At 45.4% G+C, this 22,751-nt stretch overlaps 1 protein-coding gene across 3 annotated transcripts in view; it reads left to right on the plus strand.

Moving 5' to 3' along the window:
- The window catches only part of tet3 (tet methylcytosine dioxygenase 3), a 257,674-nt gene that overhangs the window by 159,965 nt on the left and 74,958 nt on the right, over nucleotides 1–22,751 (plus strand). For all 3 annotated transcript variants that reach the window (XM_068001248.1, XM_068001247.1, XM_068001249.1), the window contains one exon: nucleotides 1,688–1,778. In XM_068001248.1, coding sequence (XP_067857349.1) covers nucleotides 1,688–1,778 — 91 coding nt within the window. The remainder of the gene's footprint in view (nucleotides 1–1,687; nucleotides 1,779–22,751) is intronic.

The raw sequence follows: 22,751 nt of genomic DNA on the forward strand, positions 1-22,751 counted from the left end.
AGGTCGGATGAGGATGAGGGTACAGTGGGTGTGAGAAGTGATGTGATAGGGTAGTGTTGGCAGTGCAGAAGGAGATGTGGGGTGGGGGCGGTGATGTGGCAGACAGAGTGTAGGGGAATGAGTAAGAGTACTCACTTCGGCTGACCTGGTTAGGTCTTTGCAGCGCCTCCTGCACTGTATGCAGGTGCGTGATATGTTGGTGGTGCTGGTGACCTCCTCTGTCACTTTGAGCCAGGCCTTCGTGGTGGCAGAGGCAGGCCCACTTCCTCCCGTCTGCCAGGTGGAAGATCTCCCTCCTCCTCACCCCATCCAGTAAGACCAGGAGTGAGGCATCATTAAACCTGGGAGCAGCCTTCCCCCTGGGCTGCTCCATGCTGTATTTTTGCCTATTTTCTGCAGCATCAGTCAGTGGAGGACTGCCTCTTTAAATAGGGCTCCTCTAGCTGACAGCCTATGATGCAGGTGTGCAGTCCGCCCGCTGCGCAGCTTTCCAGCGCAAAACCCGGAAGCCAAGGTAAGTGGCTTCAGTTTACTTACGATCGCGTGCCAAACCCACCGATTTCACTGGGCGCGTTACCCACGCCTCCCTCCTAATATCAGGCCCAATGAGTCAGTAACATTATAGGTGGTGAAAGCCAATAATGGTGTGGCCTTTCACAAAGTGGTTTCTCAAAGGGAAACTAAGGTATTTCTGGTTGCTGCAACAAAAGATGCTGAAATGAGTGCTCCTCTCTGAATCTTTTAGAGCAAAGAAGAAAGATCGAACTTGCATGCATAGAGTACCTTTTACATTCTCAGGAAATCCCAGAGCACTTTACAGCTTTTGAAGTGTATTCCCTGTTGTCATGTAGGCAAATGCAGCAGCCAATTTGCACACAGCAAAGTACCACAAACAGCAACGAGGTAAATTACCAGATAATGTTTTAATAGTGACGGTTGAGGGTCAAATGGTGACCAGGACATTAGGAGACCTCTCTTGCTCTTCTTTGAATAGTGTCATGGGATCTTTTACATCTTCCTGAGATGGCAGTTGGAGCTTTGGTTCAACATCTCACCCAAAAGACATTACCTCCCACAGTGCAGTATTCCCCTTTGTACTGCAGGGACATGTGTGGGATTAGGAGATAAGTACTGATTTGACAGTGAGGCATCTATTTTTATTCCAAGTGGGATAGAACAGTTGTATGGTTGGGTGGGGGATTTTTGCTCTCATGAAGGGAACCAAGTGTCTGTAGCTCAAGAGAAGGCAGGCAAGTGACTTCAGTTGCTGGGATGGAGGCTTATGGTTGTTTCCTCTCATCTGCAATGTTCCAGATATCAGTGATGTAAAACCTCAGTTTCAGTGTAATTCTAACGTGCTGTCAGACAGGATTTAAAATGTACTCAGAGGGTCTTGGATGCCTGGGCAATTTTTAAACCTACCTGAAGTGAATTTGAACATTCAGTGAGCAGAGATGCTACCACCCGTAACCAGAGTTCTTTCCAGGGCAGGAGAATTGAAAGTTCATCCAGTATAAATGCTTGAGGAACTCACACTGCAACCACCAACTTGAGATCGGTAGCTTTAGTGCAAGTCAAAATCCAAAAATGTTCAGGTATGATTTGAATAGGAATCCTGACTATATTTGTGCATAACCTTGATAAGTAGAGATAAATATAGTTAATTTTTTTTGTGTTTGCATTGCAGAGCAAATCATAGAAAAAGATGAAGGTCCATACTACACACATCTTGGCTCTGGACCCACTGTGGCAGCAATTCGAGAAATAATGGAAGAAAGGTATGTTGGTAACAAATTTCTATTCTTTTAAATAAAAGAAATTGCTGAGAGACATTGGACACAATGTTATTATTTTATCCAAATGTATTATTTTACATACACCAGTGTAATCTCCATATTGAAATTTAACACCACCGTTTATGACACATTGCACAAAATGAAAGGTCCAGGCACCTTCTTCCAACATTGCTTCATCACAGAAGCATCACCAAACAAAATTGATTGCCAAGCTAAAAAAGGAGATAATAGGAGGGGGGCCAAAAGCTTGGTCAAAGGTTTGGGTTTTAAGGAAGGTCTTCAAAGAGGAGAGAGAGTTAGAGGGGTTTCACGTAAGAGTTCAACATCGTGAGGCCTAGGGAGCTGAAGGCACAGCCGCCAAATGGTGGGGCAAAGGGAGGGGAGATTTGCAAAAGGCCAGTCAGAGGAAGGAAGGAAGAACGAACGAACGAACCTTCACATTGGTCCACTGCAAAATGCATCAAGCCTGCTCGACTCAAAATATATCTAATTTTTAAATGTTGTTGTAGAGCCAGGAGAAGCAGGAACATTCCACTGACTCCACAGTATCCCAATTGCACCCCCACCCCCACCATGTATAGTGCCTTACATCATTCTCATGATGTCTTGTGGCACCTCACAATCAATTAATTACTTTGAATTGTAGCCATTATTGCTTTGTGAGCAGCTAATTGTAACAGTAATGTCCCTCAAACAGCAAAGAAAATTAATGACCAGTTAATCCATTTTTTGGTAATGTGCGTTGAGGGTGGAATTTTGGCTCCCTGCCTTTAAGTAGAGCCACTGAATCTTGAACACTTGGCTTTACTTCTGATCCAAAAGTCAGTAGTTCCAGCAATGCAGTACTCCAAGGATTAGCCTAGATTTTGGGCTTGATTCTTTCAGAGTGGGGCTTGAACCCACAAACCATCTGACTCAGAGGCAAAAGTCCTGCAAACTGAACCACTTTGACACAGAATAAAGCTCACCAGCAGAGTGGTCATGATAAAAACCGTGATGTGGAGATGCTGGTGATGGACTGGGGTTGACAAATGTAAAGAATCTTACAACACCAGGTTATAGTCCAACAATTTTATTTGAAAATCACAAGCTTTCGGAGGCTTTCTCCTTCGTCAGGTGAATGTGGAAATCCTTGAACGTTTCGCATTTATATTCAGAGAACAATACCTGGTGATTACAGATAATCTTTCCAACTGCCCGTTGTCAAGACAATCAAAGTGTTCAGACAGAGAGGTGTTACCTACAGGACCACCGAATATACAAACGGCCAGAACACAAAACAGAGAGAGAGAGGGAGAAACATCCGAAAGGAAGAGAAAGACAGAAAATGACCCGTTGTATTAAAAACAGATAACTTTTATTCGCTGGTGGGGTTACGTGTAGCGTGACATGAACCCAAGATCCCGGTTGAGGCCGTCCTCATGAGTGTGGAACTTGGCTATCAATTTCTGCTCGACGATTTTGCGTTGTCGTGTGTCTCGAAGGCCGCCTTGGAGAACGCTTACCCGAAGATCGGTGGCTGAATGTCCTTGACTGCTGAAGTGTTCCCCGACTGGGAGGGAACCCTCCTGTCTGGCGATTGTTGCGCGGTGTCCGTTCATCCGTTGTCGCAGTGTCTGCATGGTCTCGCCAATGTACCATGCTCCGGGGCATCCTTTCCTGCAAAGTATGAGGTAGACAACGTTGGCCGAGTCACAGGAGTATGAACCATGTACCTGGTGGGTGGTGTCCTCTCGTGTGATGGTGGTATCTGTGTCGATGATCTGGCATGTCTTGCAGAGGTTACCGTGGCAGGGTTGTGTGGTGTCGTGGACGCTGTTCTCCTGAAAGCTGGGTAATTTGCTGCGAACGATGGTCTGTTTGAGGTTGGGTGGCTGTTTGAAGGCGAGTAGTGGAGGTGTGGGGATGGCCTTAGCCATCAGCGAATAAAAGTTATCTGTTTTTAATACAACGGGTCATTTTCTGTCTTTCTCTTCCTTTCGGATGTTTCTCCCTCTCTCTCTCTGTTTTGTGTTCTGGCCGTTTGTATATTCGGTGGTCCTGTAGGTAACACCTCTCTGTCTGAACACTTTGATTGCCTTGACAACAGGCAGTTGGAAAGATTATCTGTAATCACCAGGTATTGTTCTCTGAATATAAATGCGAAACGTTCAAGGATTTCCACATTCACCTGACGAAGGAGAAAGCCTCCGAAAGCTTGTGATTTTCAAATAAAATTGTTGGACTATAACCTGGTGTTGTAGGATTCTTTACACATGATAAAAACCATATTGGTAGTAATGGATTAGGTCACAGTTTCCAATTGATTGATAATTTGAGAGTTAGCAGTAGCTTCCTTAGCCTTTGAAAGTGATGAGTTAAAGGAAATAGGACAGTAGTTAGAACAAAACGGATCAACCTCCATAGGGGCAGATTCGGCAAGAAGAAAAAGTTGAATGGGAGTCAGAGAGATTGAAGCAATAGCATACGGTAGGGATAATTTTGAAGTCACACAAGTTGAATATAATGAGAGAGATGCCATCAGAACCAAAGGTCCTGTGGAGTCAAGGGAATGGACAGCCTGACAAGTCCGATGGAGATAAAATTTGATGTTGGTTGTTTGGTCAATCAGAATTGAGTCATGGAGAGAGGTTCTTTTCCAAGATTATAAACACAATAGGGATTATTGGCTCTCTGACCTAAAAGGGATTCCTGTTTTAAGCTCCAACATGTTTCTGATATGAATTCAGGTTTGGGACTTGAAAGATTAATTCACAAAGATACTGCCTCTTCTGGATTGTTTTTTGATGTCGGCGAAGGATGGAGCCACCTTGACAAAGAAATGTTAGAGCTCTCTGAAGAAGTAATGAGCAGTCATTGAAACTGTTACCCATAATGATCTGGGACAATAGGGAATTCATTGGGGTAAAAATGGGTATGCATTGTGCCCGTTTGTCGGGTACAACGTTGACAAATTTAGCAGTGGGAGGGCCTGCGCCCAATCTGCACGTGCGTTTGGTCCAGTGCTAAATGCGTCAGGCCTGCTCGACTCAGAATATATCTAATTTTTAAATGTTGAAAAGGTCATTTTTTTCTACATTATTTCCCTTATTTATAATGAGGGGTTGAAGATGAGAAATGAGGTTTGCTGTGTACATTCACTTAGTGGCAGCAAAATAAAGCAGCTTAACAATTTGTATTTGGCCTTATCTCACTAAAGTGTTCATCAGTCCATCTTTTGGAAAATTGGCGAAGAACAAGGGCACATGCAAGGATCATGATATTCAGTTCATATAACAAAGGGGAGTCTCATTGTTACACCCCCTCTGTTATGCTATTATACGTCTGATATTGGATAGCGAAAGTAAACTCCTGATCTTGAAGGACAAGGGTCCACTTTGAGAGGGACTGATGATGCTAACCCAAGAAAATATCCAAGACAGACCCAAAATTTATAACAATCATTAAGATTAGAGTTGGAGGCGAAAAGTGACCAAGTGGTATTGTATCATTTTGGATAACAGCTAGCTTGAAGGAAAATAATTTTTATGAAAAAATGTTTGGAAAACCTTTCATCATTTGAGGAAAAAGAGTCAGAAAATCCAAGCAATTCCTTTATCACTCTATCACATGCAAGTGACATGATGATAACGTTTCAAACTTACATTTTTGCATTCTGTGTTTCCAAACAAACAAAATACAAAAGAAACTTTCGCAAACACTTTTGTCATGAAAACTAAGTCCTTTTAAGTAAAGAATGTAACCTATTCAAAATGGAATACTCATTAAACAGAAACAAATACAAAAAACATACTAAAATATCATTCAAATTATCCCTAATACAAATTGTCCAAAACACACAACCCATTCTGCCCAGTAGTCATTACTGCACACACAGCTGTCTTGTGGCATCATGACAAATGTGTACATTTGCTGCCAGGCCACACTTTTTCCACGCATTGGAGCTGAGGAATTGGATACCATCCAATTCATTTCCCTGGTCCAACAATCTAAATTTAAATGACAGGCATTCCAAGCTGGACTGATTCAATTGGATGAATGGAATCCAAATTGAATCCAGATTTGCAGTGTAAGCAGGCCCTGAGAAACCAACATCACAAAAGGAAGCTTCAAAGGAGAGAAGCTTCATCCCAGATGAGGTTGAAAACATTTCCAGTTGTGTTCTGTTTCCCTTGATAGAATGCCTTCACATGTACTCGGGGCTTTCAGGAACCACAACTCTTTTATGACATCACTCTTTTTTTTACCTCCTGGGGTGATCTGAGAATTGAGCAGGCAAGCAGATTGCAGCCTTCTAAAAATAACTGTTCTCGCATGATGGACACTTTCACATCCTGTTCTGCTCCAGAAAGGGTTAGCTGCTCATGTGAGTGAGTTTTAACAGGTACCTGAAAACTGTTCATGTTTTTGCATGATAACAGTTTTACTGTTCTTACTTTGGGGTTTAATTTAGCCTGTGTGCAGAAATATATCTCAATTTTCAGAATCATTTATACATTTTTCAAGATCTATAAATATTTTATGATATGGCCCAACAATTTTTTGCTTTCCATAAGCAACAGTTCGACACATATTGTAAAAAGAATCCTAATTTGTATGTGTGCTTGTCTAAGGTGTAAGAATATCCAATCTTCCCATCCCCCCTCCCCCGCCACCATTCCTCATCCAAAAAGACGAGCAAAGCAAGTAAAGTACTCTCAGGTCTCTGCCAATGCTGTTGTTCAGCCATTTATCAGAAACTGTACAAGAGCAGTCCAGGATGATGTGATTTTTTATTTTTTTTTGTTCTCTTATTATTTCTTTTTAAAAAAAACACTATCTGTAACACCGTTAGCAGCTCTTAATTTATATTTTGTTTTGCTCATCAGTCTGGATTTGGTGACTATGTCTAGAATTTTTAAAAACACTTCCAGGTGGGTTATTGGATGTTCTGTTGTCATCACCACATCTCAAATTCTGATCGGGTTTCTTGCTTGCAATTGTGAGTCACATGGCAGAAATTGGAATAATTCCAGTGCTCTTCAAACTCGCTTTTACAACAGGACAAGCAGTTAACTAAATTTGCACAGAACTGAAAAATGAACATATAATAGTTGTTATGTTTTTTAGGATTTCACGAGATATTTCTCTCATGCGCTGCACCAAGGACCACGACAAGAAGCGAGCACTTGCTCCCTACAAACCAAAGTGTGACTTTATGCACGCAATACCTAGTAATGTAGTGTTGCCCAGGGGTCGAAGAGAAACTCTTATCACTGTAATTAACTGACTGAATTGACATGAGCTCGCTCATGTTCAGCTCATATTCAGTAAGCAGAAGAATACACTTTCTGTCAGACTGAGGCTATATATTACTAAAATCAAAAGTAAAAGTGAACAGTAGTGGAAAATCAATAGAGCAGATGTTACTTGATTAAAAAATGTGTAACTTACACTTCATAAATGTACAAAAATTATAAATGATGCGACACTTCACTAACTTTCCTAATAATGTTAAACCTGGCTCAGCATCTATAACATAAAACCAAAACATGATGTTTTTTCTAACCACCACTCTCTACCCTCTATCTTGATGGGTGCAGAAGAACTGATGAACTGGGCAAAGACTACCTCCTTTATCCCAGAATAATAAATCACTGGCCATGTAACTGTCTATCAAGTGGACTTCAAAGAAACACCTCTCTTCACAGACTTGCCTTCCATCTATTCCCATGACAAAGCCAAGCTGTGAGAACCCTGGTACCACAACCCCCTGATATGACAACTGATTTATAGAAACATAGAAAATAGGAGCAGGAGTCGGCCTTTCGGCCCTTCGACCCTGCTCCGCCATTCAGTATGATCATGGCTGATCCTCTATCTCAATACCATATTCCCGCTCTCTCTCCCCGTACCCTTTGATGCATTTTGTGTCTAGAAATCTCTCTGTCTCTTTCCTAAATATATTTAGTGACTTGGCCTCCACAGCCTTCTGTGGTAGAGAATTCCACAGGTTCACCACCCTCTGAGTGAAGAAATTTCTCCTCATCTCAGTCCTAAATGTCCTACCCTGTATCCTGAGACTGTGACCCCTTGTTCTAGACCTGCCAGCCAGGGGAAACATTCTCCCTGCAACCAGTCTGTCTAGCCCTGTCAGAATTTTATATGTTTCAATGAGATCCCCTCTCATTCTTCTAAACTCAAGTGAGTACAGGCCTAGTCAAGCCAATCTCTCCTCATACGACAGTCCTGTCATCCTAGGAATCAGTCTGGTGAACCTTCGCTGCACTCCCTCCATGGCAAGTGAAAGGATACCAAAACTGCACACAATACTCCAGGTGTGGTCTCACCAAGGCCCTGTTTCATTGCAGTCAGACATCCTTGCTCCTGAAATCAAATCCTTTTGCAATAAAGGCCATTTACCTTCCTAACTGCTTGCTGCACCTGCATGTTTGTTTTCAGTGACTCGTGTACAAGGACTCCCAGGTCCCTTTGTACATCAACATTTCCCAATCTATCACCATTTAAATAATACTCTGCCTTTCTGTTTTTCCTTCTGAAGTGGATAACTTCACATTTATCCATGTTATACTGAATCTGCCATGTATTTGCCCACTCACTCAACTTGTCTAAATTGCCTTGAAACCTCTTTGCATCTTCTTCACGATGTGGAGATGCCGGTGATGGACTGGGGTTGACAATTGTAAACAATTTTACAACACCAAGTTATAGTCCAGCAATTTTATTTTAAATTCACAAGCTTTCGGAGGCTTCCCCCTTCGTCACCTGACGAAGGGGGAAGCCTCCGAAAGCTTGTGAATTTAAAATAAAATTGCTGGACTATAACTTGGTGTTGTAAAATTGTTTACAATCATCTTCTTCACAACTCACGATCCCACCTAGTTTTGTGTCATCAGCAAACTTGGAAATATTTCATTTTGTTTCCTCATCCAAATCATTGATATATATTGTGAACAGCTGGGACCCAAGCACTGATCCCTGCGGTACCCCACTAGTCACCGCCTGCCACCCCAAAAAAGACCCATTTATTCCTACTCTCTGTTTCCTGTCTGTTAACCAATTTTCAATCCATGCCCGTACATTACCCCCAATCCCACGTGCTTTAATTTTGCACACTAACCTCTAATGTGGGAATTTGTGAAAGGCCTTCTGAAAATCCAAATACACCACATCCACTGGTTCTCCCTTATCTATTCTACCAGTCACATCCTCAAAAAACTCCAGTAGGTTTGTCAAACACGATTTCCCTTCCATAAATCCATGTTGATTTTGTCTAATCCCGTTGATATTTTCTAAGTGTCCTGTTATCACATCCTTTATAATAGACTCTCGCATTTTCCCTACTACTGATGTTAGGCTCACAGGTCTGTAGTTCCCTGTTTATTCACTCCCTCCTTTTTTAAATAGTGAGGTTACATTTGCCACCCTCCAATCTGCAGGAACTGTTCCATAATCTATAGAATTTTAGAAGATGACAACCAATGCATCCACTATTTCCATTGCTACCTCTTATAGTACTCTGGGATGCAGATTATCAGGCCCTGGGATTTATTGGCTTTCAGTCCCATTAATTTATCTGTCTTTTGCCACCAGGTAAATAATGTTAAATTATTCTGTCAACCCAGTGATCAGCTGCCTTTGAAGTGATATTTTGCATACCAGATAGCTAACTAATCTAGTTTAATTTTTTGAAGAAGTCACTAACATATAGCCATTACAGAGTCATGGCTGCAAGATGACAAAGGCTGGAACCTGAATATTCAAGGGTACTTGACATTTCGGAAGGACAGGAAACAAGGAAAAGGTGGAGGGGTAGCTCTGTTAATTAAGGATGACAAAAGTATAATGGAGAGAAATGACCTTAGTTCTAAAGACCAAGATGTAGAATCAGTTTGGGGAGAGATAAGAAATAGTAAAGGCAAGAAGTCGCTTGTGGGAGTAGTTTATAGGCCCCCTAACAGGAACCACACTGTAGGACAGGGTATACAGGAAGAAATAATGGGGGCTTGTGAGAAAGGAACAGCGATAAACATGGGTGATTTTAATCTACAGATATAGATTGGAAGAATCTGATTGGCAAAGGTAGCCTGGAAGATGAGTTCCTAGAGTGCTTTTGGGACGATTTCTTAGAGCAGCATGTTCTACAGCCAACCAGAGAACAGGCTATTCTAGATCTGCTAATGTGTAATGAGACAGGATTAATTAATGACCTCATTGTAAAGGAGCCTCTAGGTAGCAGTGATCACAATATGATTGAATTTCGCATTCAGTTTGAGGGAGAGAAGAGTAAGTCTCAGACTAATGTTTTAAACTTAAGTAAGGACAATTATGAGGGCATGAAGACAGAGCTGGCTAAAGTGAACTGGGAACTTAGGTTAAGGGATAGGTCAGTAGAGATGCATTGCCAGACATTCAATGAGATATTTCATAACTCTTGGCAAAGATACATACCAGTGAGAAAGAAAGACTCTCGGGGAAGGACGTACCATCCGTGGCTAACTAAGGAAGTTAAAGATAATATAAAATTCAAAGAAAAAGCATACAATTCCACACAGATCAGTGGCAGGTCAGAAGATTGGTCAGAATATAAAAAAGAGCAAAGAATGACTAAAAGAATAATGAGGGAGAAATTAGAGTACAAGAGAAATGTAAAAACAGACAGTAAGAGTTTCTACAGGTATTTAAAAAAGGAGAAGAGTAAGTAAAGTTAGCGTTGGTCCTCTAGAGAGAGTCTGGAGAATTAATAACGGAGAATAAGGAAATGATGGATGAATTAAACCGATATTTTGCGTCCGTCTTCACTGTAGAGGATACAAATAACATGATAATTGTGAATCAAGAGGTGAAAGGGATGGAGGAACTTAAAACATTTACAATCACCAGGGAAAGGGTTTTGAAAAAATTATTAGAACTAAAAGCTGACAAGTCCCCAAGTCCTGATAGACTTCATCCTAGGGTCTGAAAAGAAGTGGCTGCAGAGATAGTAGATGCATTGGTATTAATTTTCCAAAATTCCCGAGATTCTGGAAGGGTCCCATCAGATTGGAAAATCGCGACTTTCACTCCTCAAATCAAGAAAGGAGGGAGACAGAAAGCAGGAAACTACAGGCCAGTTAGCTTAACCTCTGTCATAGGGAAAATGCTAGAATCTATTATTAAGGAGGTTATAGGAGGGCACTTAGAAAATCTCAATGCAATCAGGCAGAGTCAACACGGTTTTGTGAAAGGGAAATCGTGTTGACTAATTTATTAGCGTTCTTTGAGGAAGTAACAAGCAACGTGGATAAAGGGGATCCTGTGGATGTGGTGTACTTGGATTTTCAGAAGGCTTTTGAGAAGGTGCCACATCAAAGGCTACTACACAAAATAAGAGCTCATGGTGTATGGGGTAACATATTAGCATGGATAAACGATTGGTTAGCTAACTGGAAACAGAGAGTAGGCATAAATGGGTCATTTTCAGGTCGGCAAAATGCAACGAGTGGAGTGCCACAGGGATCAGTGCTTGGGCCTCAACTATTTACAATCTATATCAATGACTTGGATAAAGGGACCGAATGTATGGTTGCTAAATTTGCTGATAACACAAAGGTAAGTAAGAAAGTAAGTTGTGAAGAGGACATAAGGGGCGCGAAATTAGGCCGTGGAGCGCCCGTTGTTTCGGCGCTACACAGCCTCTCCGACATCTGAGATGGCACCTTGGATGCACAAGCACATTTCCTGCGTGACATGCACCAGACACTACCTTGGTACAGGAGTTAGCGTATGCGCAAATACCAAACGCTGGAAGCATGTAAAGTAGGGAGAAAATGCGTGCAATCAGTGTGCAACGTTGATTTAAGGTTGTACACACCATTTTCTACCTTAACGCTCAACTCAACGCACAGTCTTATCCCCGACCATCTAAACGGGTCTTACAGTGCCTGAAGGGCCCCCCACCAGCACTATTTAAAGGGGCCATGCAGGAGTTTCGGGTTAGTTGCTGGATTATTGCTTCTGGCTGGTGGAAGAGCAGGAAGTGTTTTTTGAAGCTCCCTATTCTCATTGAGAGTCCCTACACTACTTTTGACAGTGCTTTGGCTAGTACTGCCTTACGGATCGGAAAGTTACAACCCTGGTTGAACAACATTCCTGCCAACCATGGGCGGCCTGCTAGGGCTCCCGTTGGGCATTGAGCATGACTGGGAGCATGCAGAGAGGCCACGCAGAGCAGGTCAAGCTGCGAGGAGACGGAGGACGTGGAGGCGCAGGGCACTGAGCAGGAGGCCCTACCCAATGAGGGCCTTCCGGGATCAATTGTCTTACCTCTACATGACCGAGGAGGTTCACTAAGGAAGCCGTCACCGAGATCTGTCAACTGGTGCGGCCACAACTGCAGCCTTAGAGCAGGACAAGGACACTGCCTGTGGCAGTGAAGATCACCGTGACGCTGAATTTCTATAGCTCAGGAGCATTTCAGGCCTCTGTTGGCGACATGTGCAACATCTCATAGTATGCAGACCACTGCTGCATAAGGGAAGTCACAGACGCGCTGTATCACATGAGGAACAGGTTCATCACCTTTCCTCTCAACAGAGGCATGCAGAGTGAGCAAGCATGGGGGTTCACCCGCATTGCTGGCTTCCCATGGTGCAGGGTGCCATTGACTGCACACATATTACCCTGCATGCCCCGCACATCAACTCAGCCGTCTTAGTCATCCAAAAGGACTTCCACTCCCTCAACGTGCAGCTGGTGTGCGACGACATGCATCACATCATGAAGGTTGATGCCCGCTACCCTGGGAGGTGTCACGCCGCCTTCGTCATGCGGCAGTCCAACGTGCCAGCTATCTTTCACCCGACTCGGCAAGTCAAAGGCTGGCTACTGGGCGACAAGGGCTGTCCCCTCACAACATGGCTCATGACACCGGTCAGGGACCCACGCACATGTGCACAGCAGGCCTAGAATGAGAGCCATGCTGCCACATGCAACATCGTGGTGCACAGCATAGGCTTCCTCAAACAATGCTTCCGCTGTCTGGAGGAGTCCTGCAGTACTCCCCTGAGCGGGTGCCAGATTTGTGGTGGTATGCTGGGCAACCTCACCATCATGAGGGACCAGCCTTTGCCACCAATGATTGCAGAAGACCCTGAGCCAGAGGTGGAGGTTTGAAGGAAGAGGCGGAAGAGGCAGAGGAGGAGGGGGTGAAGCCGGAAGGGGAAGTGGAGGAAGACGCAAGGGTGCAACAGGAACCACACGCCTTGTCACCAAAGGGCTGTACCCGCTATCAATAATTTGAACTACATCCCTCAACTCACCAACAGTCTGACATTCCCCACCTTTCCACTCCCACAAGACCTCCATCTGATTACACATTGGTGTCCCTCTCAGCTCATTGCATAAATAAAAACTACCACCAAATGCAAAATCAAACTCTCATTTATGGATGAATAAATGAAATTATGTGAACATAACAGAACTATTCACCCTTTTGCATTCCCTTAGTGCCTGTTGTTCGTGTGCCTTTCCCTGTCCTAGTGCTACTACGAGGTGCTTCCCCAGTGGCTGGAGCATAGATGGTGGGAGGCTGCTGGCCTTCAATTGAGGAGCATGCAGATGGCCTTGGAGGACAACCTCAAGCAGCTCTGGGCCTGAAGGGCCCGGCTTCAGACTGCACCATCTCAGCATAGGCTTCAGCAGTCTGGCCTGGCTGGCCGAGAAGCAACAACGGGGCACTGGCGGAGTGGCAGGGGTGAGAGCAGGAAGGCTGTCGTCCTGAGAGAGGACAGCAGGTCCGACTGCCATGGCGCCACTGCCACACTCCCGGGGCGGCGCCTCGGCAATCCTGGTGATCAGCTGAAGAACGGATTGCTGGAGTGCTGTGACGCCCTGGAAGCCTCATTCCACAGTGGTCCTCAGAGCCACACGAGCAGCAGTCTGAGCTTCCAAGGCAGCAGTCAGACCTTGGATGGCAGATGTTTGTGCTGCAATGGATGCTGTGACATCAGTCATCAGACGCTGCATCATGGTGAATTCCACAGGTGCGCTGATGGAGATGACCACCCGTTCCCATATTGGAAAGGATGGACTCCAAACTCTGCGCAAAGCCCTGCACCAAGTTGGAGCTGGACTCCTCCATGCCCCTTCTAATTGTGCGCAGGCTTTCTGGCAGGCTTTCCAGAGCCCCAAGCATTTGTTGGTGTACACCCATCAGCTGTCTTCTGTAGCCTGGCCCATCGCAGTCCTCATCTGACTCCTCTGCAGCAGAACAAGTGAGCGACCTCGCCCTTCAACGAGCTAGCACCTGTGGTATCCGTTCCCCCACACCCGCCCGGGCTCCTGCGCACTTGTGCTCGGTGTCTCACCACGTGCAGATCCCTCCTCTAATCTAACCTCTAAAGGACGCGCAGTGTCAGTCTCTGAGCTGGTGGAAGCAAGTGTCAGATGGATTGACGATGCGGCTTCAGTTTCCTCCTCCTCCTCCTCCTTCAAAGGGTGCCGTCACGTGTTCTTGGGTATCTGCAATGACAAAGGGAAACAGGTTTGAGTTGTGGAATGGGGAGAGGAGCAAGTAAGAGGTGTGTGCTGACAGCATGTACAGCTCGTGAGTCAGAAAAGATTATGGGAGGAGGGAGATGTGGAAAAGGAGAAGGAGCATTAGATATGCAGAGAACCCCTTCACCGGGACCTCCAGCGCGGCACATTGTGACGGCTGCAGCGACGGCCCGCCCAATGATCCGGAGCACCGTCTCCTCTAGTGGGGTGAGGACGTGCAAACGTGCCCGTCCAGCCTCAAGTCCCTCCTGCTGCCAGGTGTTATGCGCCACCTTCTCCTGCAAGACAGAGGACAGTGTGTCAGTGAGTGTCCTACAAGGTGTGTGGGTGATGTGCCTGTCATGGTAGAATAGCTGCCAGTTTGTGAGAGTTGTGAGTGGTGGTTGTGTGGCCTGCAAGTGTGGTACAATGTGCAGGTGAGATGCAGCATGCCAAGTGCAGCATTGCGTATGGATGGGCAGTGTTTGTTGGTGGGTGGGTGGGTGACGGGAGTTGTCGTGTGTGGAGCAGTGGTGCAGTGGTAGGATGTGCCACTTGACACTTGTATTCACTCACCTTGACCACTCATGTCAAATCATTGAACTTCTTCCGGCACTGCACCCACATGCGTGGTGCAATGCTCCTAACGTTCACTTCCTGCACCACAGTCTGCCAATGCCTGCGCAACTGTAGTCTGGAGGGTCACTGGCCACCCTGCGGGTATATGCTGGCCCTCCTTTCGTCCATGCTGTCCAACAGGGCCTCAAGAGCATCATCGGAGAAGCGTGGAGCCCTCTCTCGTGCCGGTGCAGCCACTCGCATGGTCATTTTTCCCTCCTGCAGGTAAGCTATGTGCCTGCACCTTTAAGTAGTGCAGGCTGCTAATGATGTGCGCTGTGCACGCCCCATTTCCAACTTCGTCATTCTCCATGCAGCCTCTCAGCACGAGGGTTGCGCGAGCTGCACAGAGGTTTCATGGTAAGTAGCAGGCAGCACGAAGTTCACGTGCTGCCTGCGTAGGATCCGTCGGGCGCGGAGTGGTAGCGCATCGCACTACCTCCGCCCAAAACAGACCCAAATACAATTTTCCTCCCAAGGAGTCTGCAAAGGGCTATAGATAGGTTAAGTGAGTCGGCAAAAATTTGGCAGATGGAGTATAATGTGGGAAAATGTGAACTTGTCCACTTTGGCAGGAGGAATAGAAAAGGATATATTATTTAAATGGAGAGAGATTGCAGAACTCTGAGGTGCAGAGGAATCTGGGTATCCTAGTACATGAATCACAAAAAGTTAGTATGCAGGTACAGCATGTGATTAGGAAGGCAAATGGAATGTTGTCATTTATTGCAAGGGGAATGGAATATAAAAGTAGAGATGTTTTGCTCCAGTTGTACTGGGCATTGGTGAGACCACATCTAGAATACAGTGTACAGTTTTGGTCACCTTATTTAAGAAAGGACATAATTGCTTTGGAGGCGGTTCAGAGAAGGTTCACTCAACTGATTCCTGGGATGAGGGGGTTATCTTATGAGGAAAGGTTGGACAAGTTGGGCCTGTACACACTGGAGTTTAGAAGAATGAGAGGTGATCTTATTGAAACATATAAGATCCTGAGGGGACGAGAAGGGGTAGATGCTGAGAGGATGTTTTCCCTTGTGGGAGAGACTAGAACTAGGGGCCACAATTTAAAAATAAGGGGTCTCCCATTTAAGACGGAGATGAGGAGAAATGTTTTCTCTGAGGGTCGTGAGTCTGTGGAACTCCCTTCCCCAGAGAGCGGTGGAGGCAGGGTCATTGAATATTTTTAAGGCTGAGTTAGATAGATTCCTGATTAACAAGGGAGTCAAAGGTTATCGTAGGTAGACGGGAAAGCAGGGTTGAGGTCACAATCAGATCAGCCATGATCTTATCAAATGGTAGAGCAGGGTCGAGGGGGCGAATGGCCTACTCCTGCTCTTAGTGCGTATGTTCGTATATACATGATGGAAAGGGGAGCGTCTATTGATGTTTCTATATGGGCTTCCAGAAGATATTTGGTAAGTTTCTGCACAAGAGATTATTAGCAAAAATAAATGCGCACGTAATTGGAGGTAACCTTGACGTGTTTTGGTAATTGGTTGAGAGGTCGGAGACAGAGAGCAGGGATAAAGGGAATGTACTCTGATTGGCGGGATATAACAAGTGGTGTTCTACAGGGATCAGTACTCGGGCCGTAGCTTTTCACCGTATATCAATCACTTGGTAAAGGAATAGAGAGTTGAAAATCCAAGTTTTCAGATGACACATGTTTGGAGGCTTAGCAAGTTGTGCAGATGAGACCAGGAAGTTGCAAAGGGACAAGGGCAGATTATGTGAGTGGGCAAAACTGTGGCATACGGAGTTCAATGTGGGGAAGTGTGAGGTTTGGATTCAAAAGTGACAAATTGGAATATTTTCTAAATGGTGAGAGACCGGAAACTATGGAGGAGCAAAGGGATTTTGCTGTCCATGTGCACTCTAAAGGCTAGTGCATAGGTACAAAAAGTAATTAAAAAGGCTATTGGAATGTTGGCCGTTAGCTCAAAGGGACTGGATATGAACGTACAAACATACAAAATTAATGGGCAGGAAAAGACCAGCTGGTCCATCAAGCCTGCCCCACACCATAATGACCAGACCATCATGGCTAAACACTTCCTTCCTTCTCCGACCTCCACCCCTCCCTCCCTCCACCTCCCTCCACCCCCCCCCCCCGCACCCCCAGCTTATATCCATCCCCGCAGCCATATAATCTCCTGGGAGAAGCAAAAAAAAGAGAAAAAAAACAGGGCCAATAAATGAAAAAATACTCCTGTAAAATTCTTCTCCAACCCCCTCAGGCAATCAAAACCAGTCCAGGAGATCCCCTGGGCCAAGCGTTACCTGTAAAGCCACTGACCTTCTATCTGATGTGATCTCTGCCCCCGTCAAGAACTGATCCAGCTTCCTCTTGGAGGCATGCAGAGAGTCAGCATCCACCACACCAGCCAGCAATGTATTCCAGAGTCTCACAGTTCTCTGGAAAAAGAAGAACCACCTAACATCCAGTCTATTCCTACTCTTACATCATTTAAACACATGTCCTCTGGTCGTCCCCAACCTGGTAAACTGGAAACATCTATCAATGGGGACACTATCCAGCCCTTTAATTATTTTATGGACCTCTATCAAGTCACCTCTAAGTCTGTGCTGCTCCAAAGTAAATAGACCAAGGTCCTTGAGCGTATCTGAGTAGTTGAGGTTCTTCAAGCTTGGAATCATTCTTGGAGCTCTCTTCTGGACCTTTTCCAAGGCCGCTATATCACCCAACATGTGGGGGGACCAAAATTGGGGACAGAACTCTAGACGCTATCTGACCAGCAATCTGTATTGTGTCAAAATGATGTCCTTTGATTTATACTGAATGCTTCTATTAATACAGCCCAATACCTTGTTAGCTGCAGTTTCTCTTTATTGGTCATGAACCTTTAGCAATTTGTGCACAATAACACCAAGATCTTTTTCTTTCTCAACTTCTTTCAGTGTTGTTCCCTGCAAATGATATGTGTATTCTGTGTTGGCCTTACAACGTGCACGACACTGCATTTATCTAAATTAAACGTCATTTGCCAATGTGTGGTCCACTCCCCTAGCGCATCTATATCTTTTTGGATTTGATTGCATTTCTCTACCGTCTCAACCCTTACACAGATTTTGGTGTCATCCGCAAACTTACTTACCATACTTCCAACACCGCTGTCCAAGTCATTAATAGACTGTGCAGAGTAACGGGCCCAGGACCGATCCCTGGGGGACACCACGAGTAACATGTCTCTAAGCTGAACCACATCCGTTAACTACAACTTTTTGGCTGCGGGATTGGAGCCAATTCCTAATCTGGCAATTCAAATTTCTATTGATACCACAAGATTCTATCTTGTGAAGTAACCTAGTCTGAGATACCTTGTCAAATACAGTGGGAAGGAAGTTATGTTTCAGTTGTACAGAGCCTTAGTCAGACCCCATCTGGAATACTGTGTTCAGTTTTGGGCACCACACCTCAGGAAGGATATATTGGCCTTGGAGGACATACAGAGCAGATTTACCAGATTAAATTCTGAGGATAGGTTGCATAAACTTGGCTTGTATTCCCTTGAGTTTTAACGGTTGAGGGGTCATCTAACTGAGGTATTTAAAATGATAAAGGGATTCGATAGGGCATATACAAAGAAACTGTTTCCTCTGGTGGGAGAATCCAGAAAAAGGGAGCACAATCTTAAACTCAGAGCAAGGTGATTCGTAGTGAAATCAGGAAGCACTTTTTCACATAAACGGCAGTGGAAATCTGGAACTTTCTTCCCCAAAAGGCTGGAGATGCTCACTCAGTTGAAACTTTCAAGATTGAAATCGATAGCTTTTTGTTTGGTAAGGATATCAAGGGATCTGGATCAATGATGCTTGAATGGAGTTGAGGTACAGATCAGCCATGATTTATTGAATAACAGAACAGACTTGAGGGGCTGAATGCCCTCCTCCTGTTCCCATGTTCCTGTGTATCCTCTCCAATGTGGACAAAACAAGTAAACAGAGAGAGGCTCTCTCTCAGCATACAATAATTAAATTTAAATTTAAAGTGATCAGCCACATCTTGTAAATATATTTAAAGCAAGACAGGAACCTTAACTGTCACAAGGCTTCCTGCGCATATATAGAATCATAGAATCATAGAAGTTACAACATGGAAACAGGCCCTTCGGCCCAACATGTCCATGTCGCCCAGTTTATACCACTAAGCTAGTCCCAATTGCCTGCACTTGGCCCATATCCCTCGATACCCATCTTCCCCATGTAACTGTCCAAATGCTTTTTAAAAGACAAAATTGTACCCGCCTCTACTACTGCCTCTGGCAGCTCGTTCCAGACACTCACCACCCTTTGAGTGAAAAAATTGCCCCTCTGGATCCTTTTGTATCTCTCCCCTCTCACCTTAAATCTGTGCCCCCTCGTTATAGACTCCCCTACCTTTGGGAAAAGATTTTGACTATCGACCTTATCTATGCCCCTCATTATTTTATAGACTTCTATAAGATCACCCCTTAACCTCCTATTCTCCAGGGAATAAAGTCCCAGTCTGTCTAACCTCTCCCTGTAAGTCAAACCATCAAGTCCCGGTAGCATCCTAGTAAATCTTTTCTGCACTCTTTCTAGTTTAATAATATCCTTTCTATAATAGGGTGACCAGAACTGTACACAGTACTCCAAGTGTGGCCTCACCAATGCCCTGTACAACTTCAACAAGACATCCCAACTCCTGCATTCAATGTTCTGACCAATGAAACCAAGCATGCTGAATGCCTTCTTCACCACCCTATCCACCTGTGACTCCACTTTCAAGGAGCTATGAATCTGTACTCCTAGATCTCTTTGTTCTATAACTCTCCCCAACGCCCTACCATTAACGGAGTAGGTCCTGGCCCGATTCGATCTACCAAAATGCATCACCTCACATTTATCTAAATTAAACTCCATCTGCCATTCATCGGCCCACTGGCCCAATTTATCAAGATCCCGTTGCAATCCTAGATAACCTTCTTCACTGTCCACAATGCCACCAATCTTGGTGTCATCTGCAAACTTACTAACCATGCCTCCTAAATTCTCATCCAAATCATTAATATAAATAACAAATAACAGCGGACCCAGCACCGATCCCTGAGGCACACCGCTGGACACAGGCATCCAGTTTGAAAAACAACCCTCGACAACCACCCTCTGTCTTCTGTCGTCAAGCCAATTTTGTATCCAATTGGCTACCTCACCTTGGATCCCATGAGATTTAACCTTATGTAACAACCTACCATGCGGTACCTTGTCAAATGCTTTGCTGAAGTCCATGTAGACCACGTCTACTGCACAGCCCTCATCTATCTTCTTGGTTACCCCTTCAAAAAACTCAATCAAATTCGTGAGACATCATTCATCTGACGAAGGAGATAATCTCCGAAAGCTTGTGATTTTAAAATAAATTTGTTGGACTATAACCTGGTGTTGTAAGATTCCTTACATTTGCGCATATATCAACAGTATTGTTAGTAGGCACTGAGAACTTAGTTCATTCACTGGTCCATAAGATCAGTTACACAATGACATTCACTGATCCATAACTAAATACACCCTTCTTGCTAAGGCAGCCCAGTGTTAATTCGGAGCAGGCAAAACAAATCATGGAACAACTAAAAATGGCCCAATTACCCATTCCTAGTCCAGAGACACAGGGGGCGATTTTCGGATGACGGAGAGGGTGAGTTGGGGGCACGGGGGCTCCAAAAATCGCGAAATTCCGGAGCGGGTTCGGAGCCCAGTTCCAACCTGCTGACTTCCAGGTTCCCCAGTGATGCATTCAGGTGTGCATACGCCTCCCAAATGCGGGCGTCCCTCTGGCAATTAAAGCCGGCGGGATGATTATTTGCATAGTTTGTCAGATAGTTAAAGTACTTGAACTACTTGATTGACTAGACATTTTGGCGGCGGGGGGGGGGGATTTTGAAGGATCCTCAGCGTGTTTCTCATGCTGCGGGAAACACTCCCTGTTGCAACAGACATGTTTCAGCCAGCAGCCAGGGGGAGATGCAAATGATTATTTGACAGGTGCGGAGAAAACCTCATTTATTGCAGCAGGCACTCTGTCACTTCAGACAAAGTTTTGGCTGCAAGACCTTTGTGTTTTCACTCAAAATTCTTACTTTCCACCCAAAACTCTGCTGTGCAAACATATATAACTACTTTGCGGACCCCCTCAAACTGACACCGTCAGGCTGGGGTGGGTGGGGAGTCATGACTGCATTCACTACTTCATCCAAGGATGAGCAACATCACCAGCCTCACCAGAGTGGGATGCATAATAGTGGCCTCAGGGCACGAGAGACGGGTGCCGCTTGAGGAGGCCCCATCCACATCTGCGACCCACATTGAGGAGGAGGAGGAGGAGGAGGAGGATGAAGAAGAAGAAGAGGAGGAGCAGGAGCAACCGATGGGCAGAACAACGCTCACCTGGCTGCTCGTGACGCCAGGAGTCACTGATTTGTGAACGGTTCTCCAGGCATCATAGAGTGTGAAGAGTTCAGTCCTCATCACCTGGATTGAGTAGCAGCCATACCAGCCACTCCTGCTCCCTGCACAAAACAGTCCTGCAACTACACATACGCCCACTGTAGAGTGACCCAATGGGTGGCATCAAGTGTGGGCGTTCATGGTGAACCTCATGAAAGGGCCTTATTACAGAAGTCAGTCAAGCATGGCCAAGACATGGCAGTCGTGGTGACAATAATAATATTTAATGTGCATTTAACAAAAAACAAATAAATAAAAAACATGACCAACCGTCAAACACCCTTGTGCATCCCCTTTGTGCTTACAAAACCTTCGCCTTTCGCTTCCGACTACTTCTACGTGGTACATCCCCTGTGGCTGCAGCAGAGGGAGTGGCAGGTTGCTCTTGTCCATGCCCTGACGATTAGATGCTTTGGGCCTGTGCCCTCTGAGTTTTGGTGCCCGTGAGGGCCCCTCCAAAGACTGCTTCACCTGCACCTGTGCAGGGGCAGACTCGGCCACCTGGAGACGAGGCAGCATTGTGGGTACTGGTTGAGAGGGGGGCAACAGGTGAGACGTGGGGGGCGCTTTGAGTGGCGTCCCCGCTTCCATGTCCCCTTTCGCCATCATCCCTCCCCTGGGCCAGGCCCACACCACTCCAACCACTCTGCTGGATGAAAGTTTGGAGGACATGTGTGAAGCCTTGTAAGGCCAGTGCTAGAGTATCTGCCTGCTTGTTTAAGGCGGCAGAATGTTGTTCACCCTGAGTCCGAACAGCCGTTGTCAGGGCCTGAATGGACTCATTTCTGAGCCGTGCTTGAAGCTTCATGGAGGCTAGCCTTCCACCATTGCAGACATTCACGCATTTACCCACGACACTATCTCAGAGATGTCGTCTCGTCCCTGTGACAGTATCTCAGAGATTTCCTCCCGTACCTGTGCCACCATTCCACTCATGCAGGAGTTGGATTCCTCCATTCTCTGCACGATTGTGGAGAGTGCACGTGGCACCTCGCAAATGTGCTGCTGCCCCTCGATCATTCTCCTTTTAAAGGATGGCCCCCAGGGTTCAGCATCTGCATCCAGCTGAGCAGAGCCTGGAGAGGAGTGCTCCCACCGACGCGGACTCTCCACAACTGCCCCTGCCACCAGTGTCTGCTCGTGCTCACGTGTGTGGTCACTCACCATGCATGACCCCAACTAACTGCGGACTTGGACCCACTGAGGTGTGTGTATCTGCGCTGGTGGATGGCTCGCTCAGATGTAACGGTGCACCCTCAGAGGCCGGCAGATCCTCTGAGGAATTGCCCTCTGCCGTCACAGTGGTCGCTGAAGGCCCTGTAAGAGAATAGA

Source organism: Heptranchias perlo, chromosome 20 (assembly GCF_035084215.1).
Source record: "Heptranchias perlo isolate sHepPer1 chromosome 20, sHepPer1.hap1, whole genome shotgun sequence".
Taxonomy (NCBI): Eukaryota; Metazoa; Chordata; class Chondrichthyes; order Hexanchiformes; family Hexanchidae; genus Heptranchias; species Heptranchias perlo.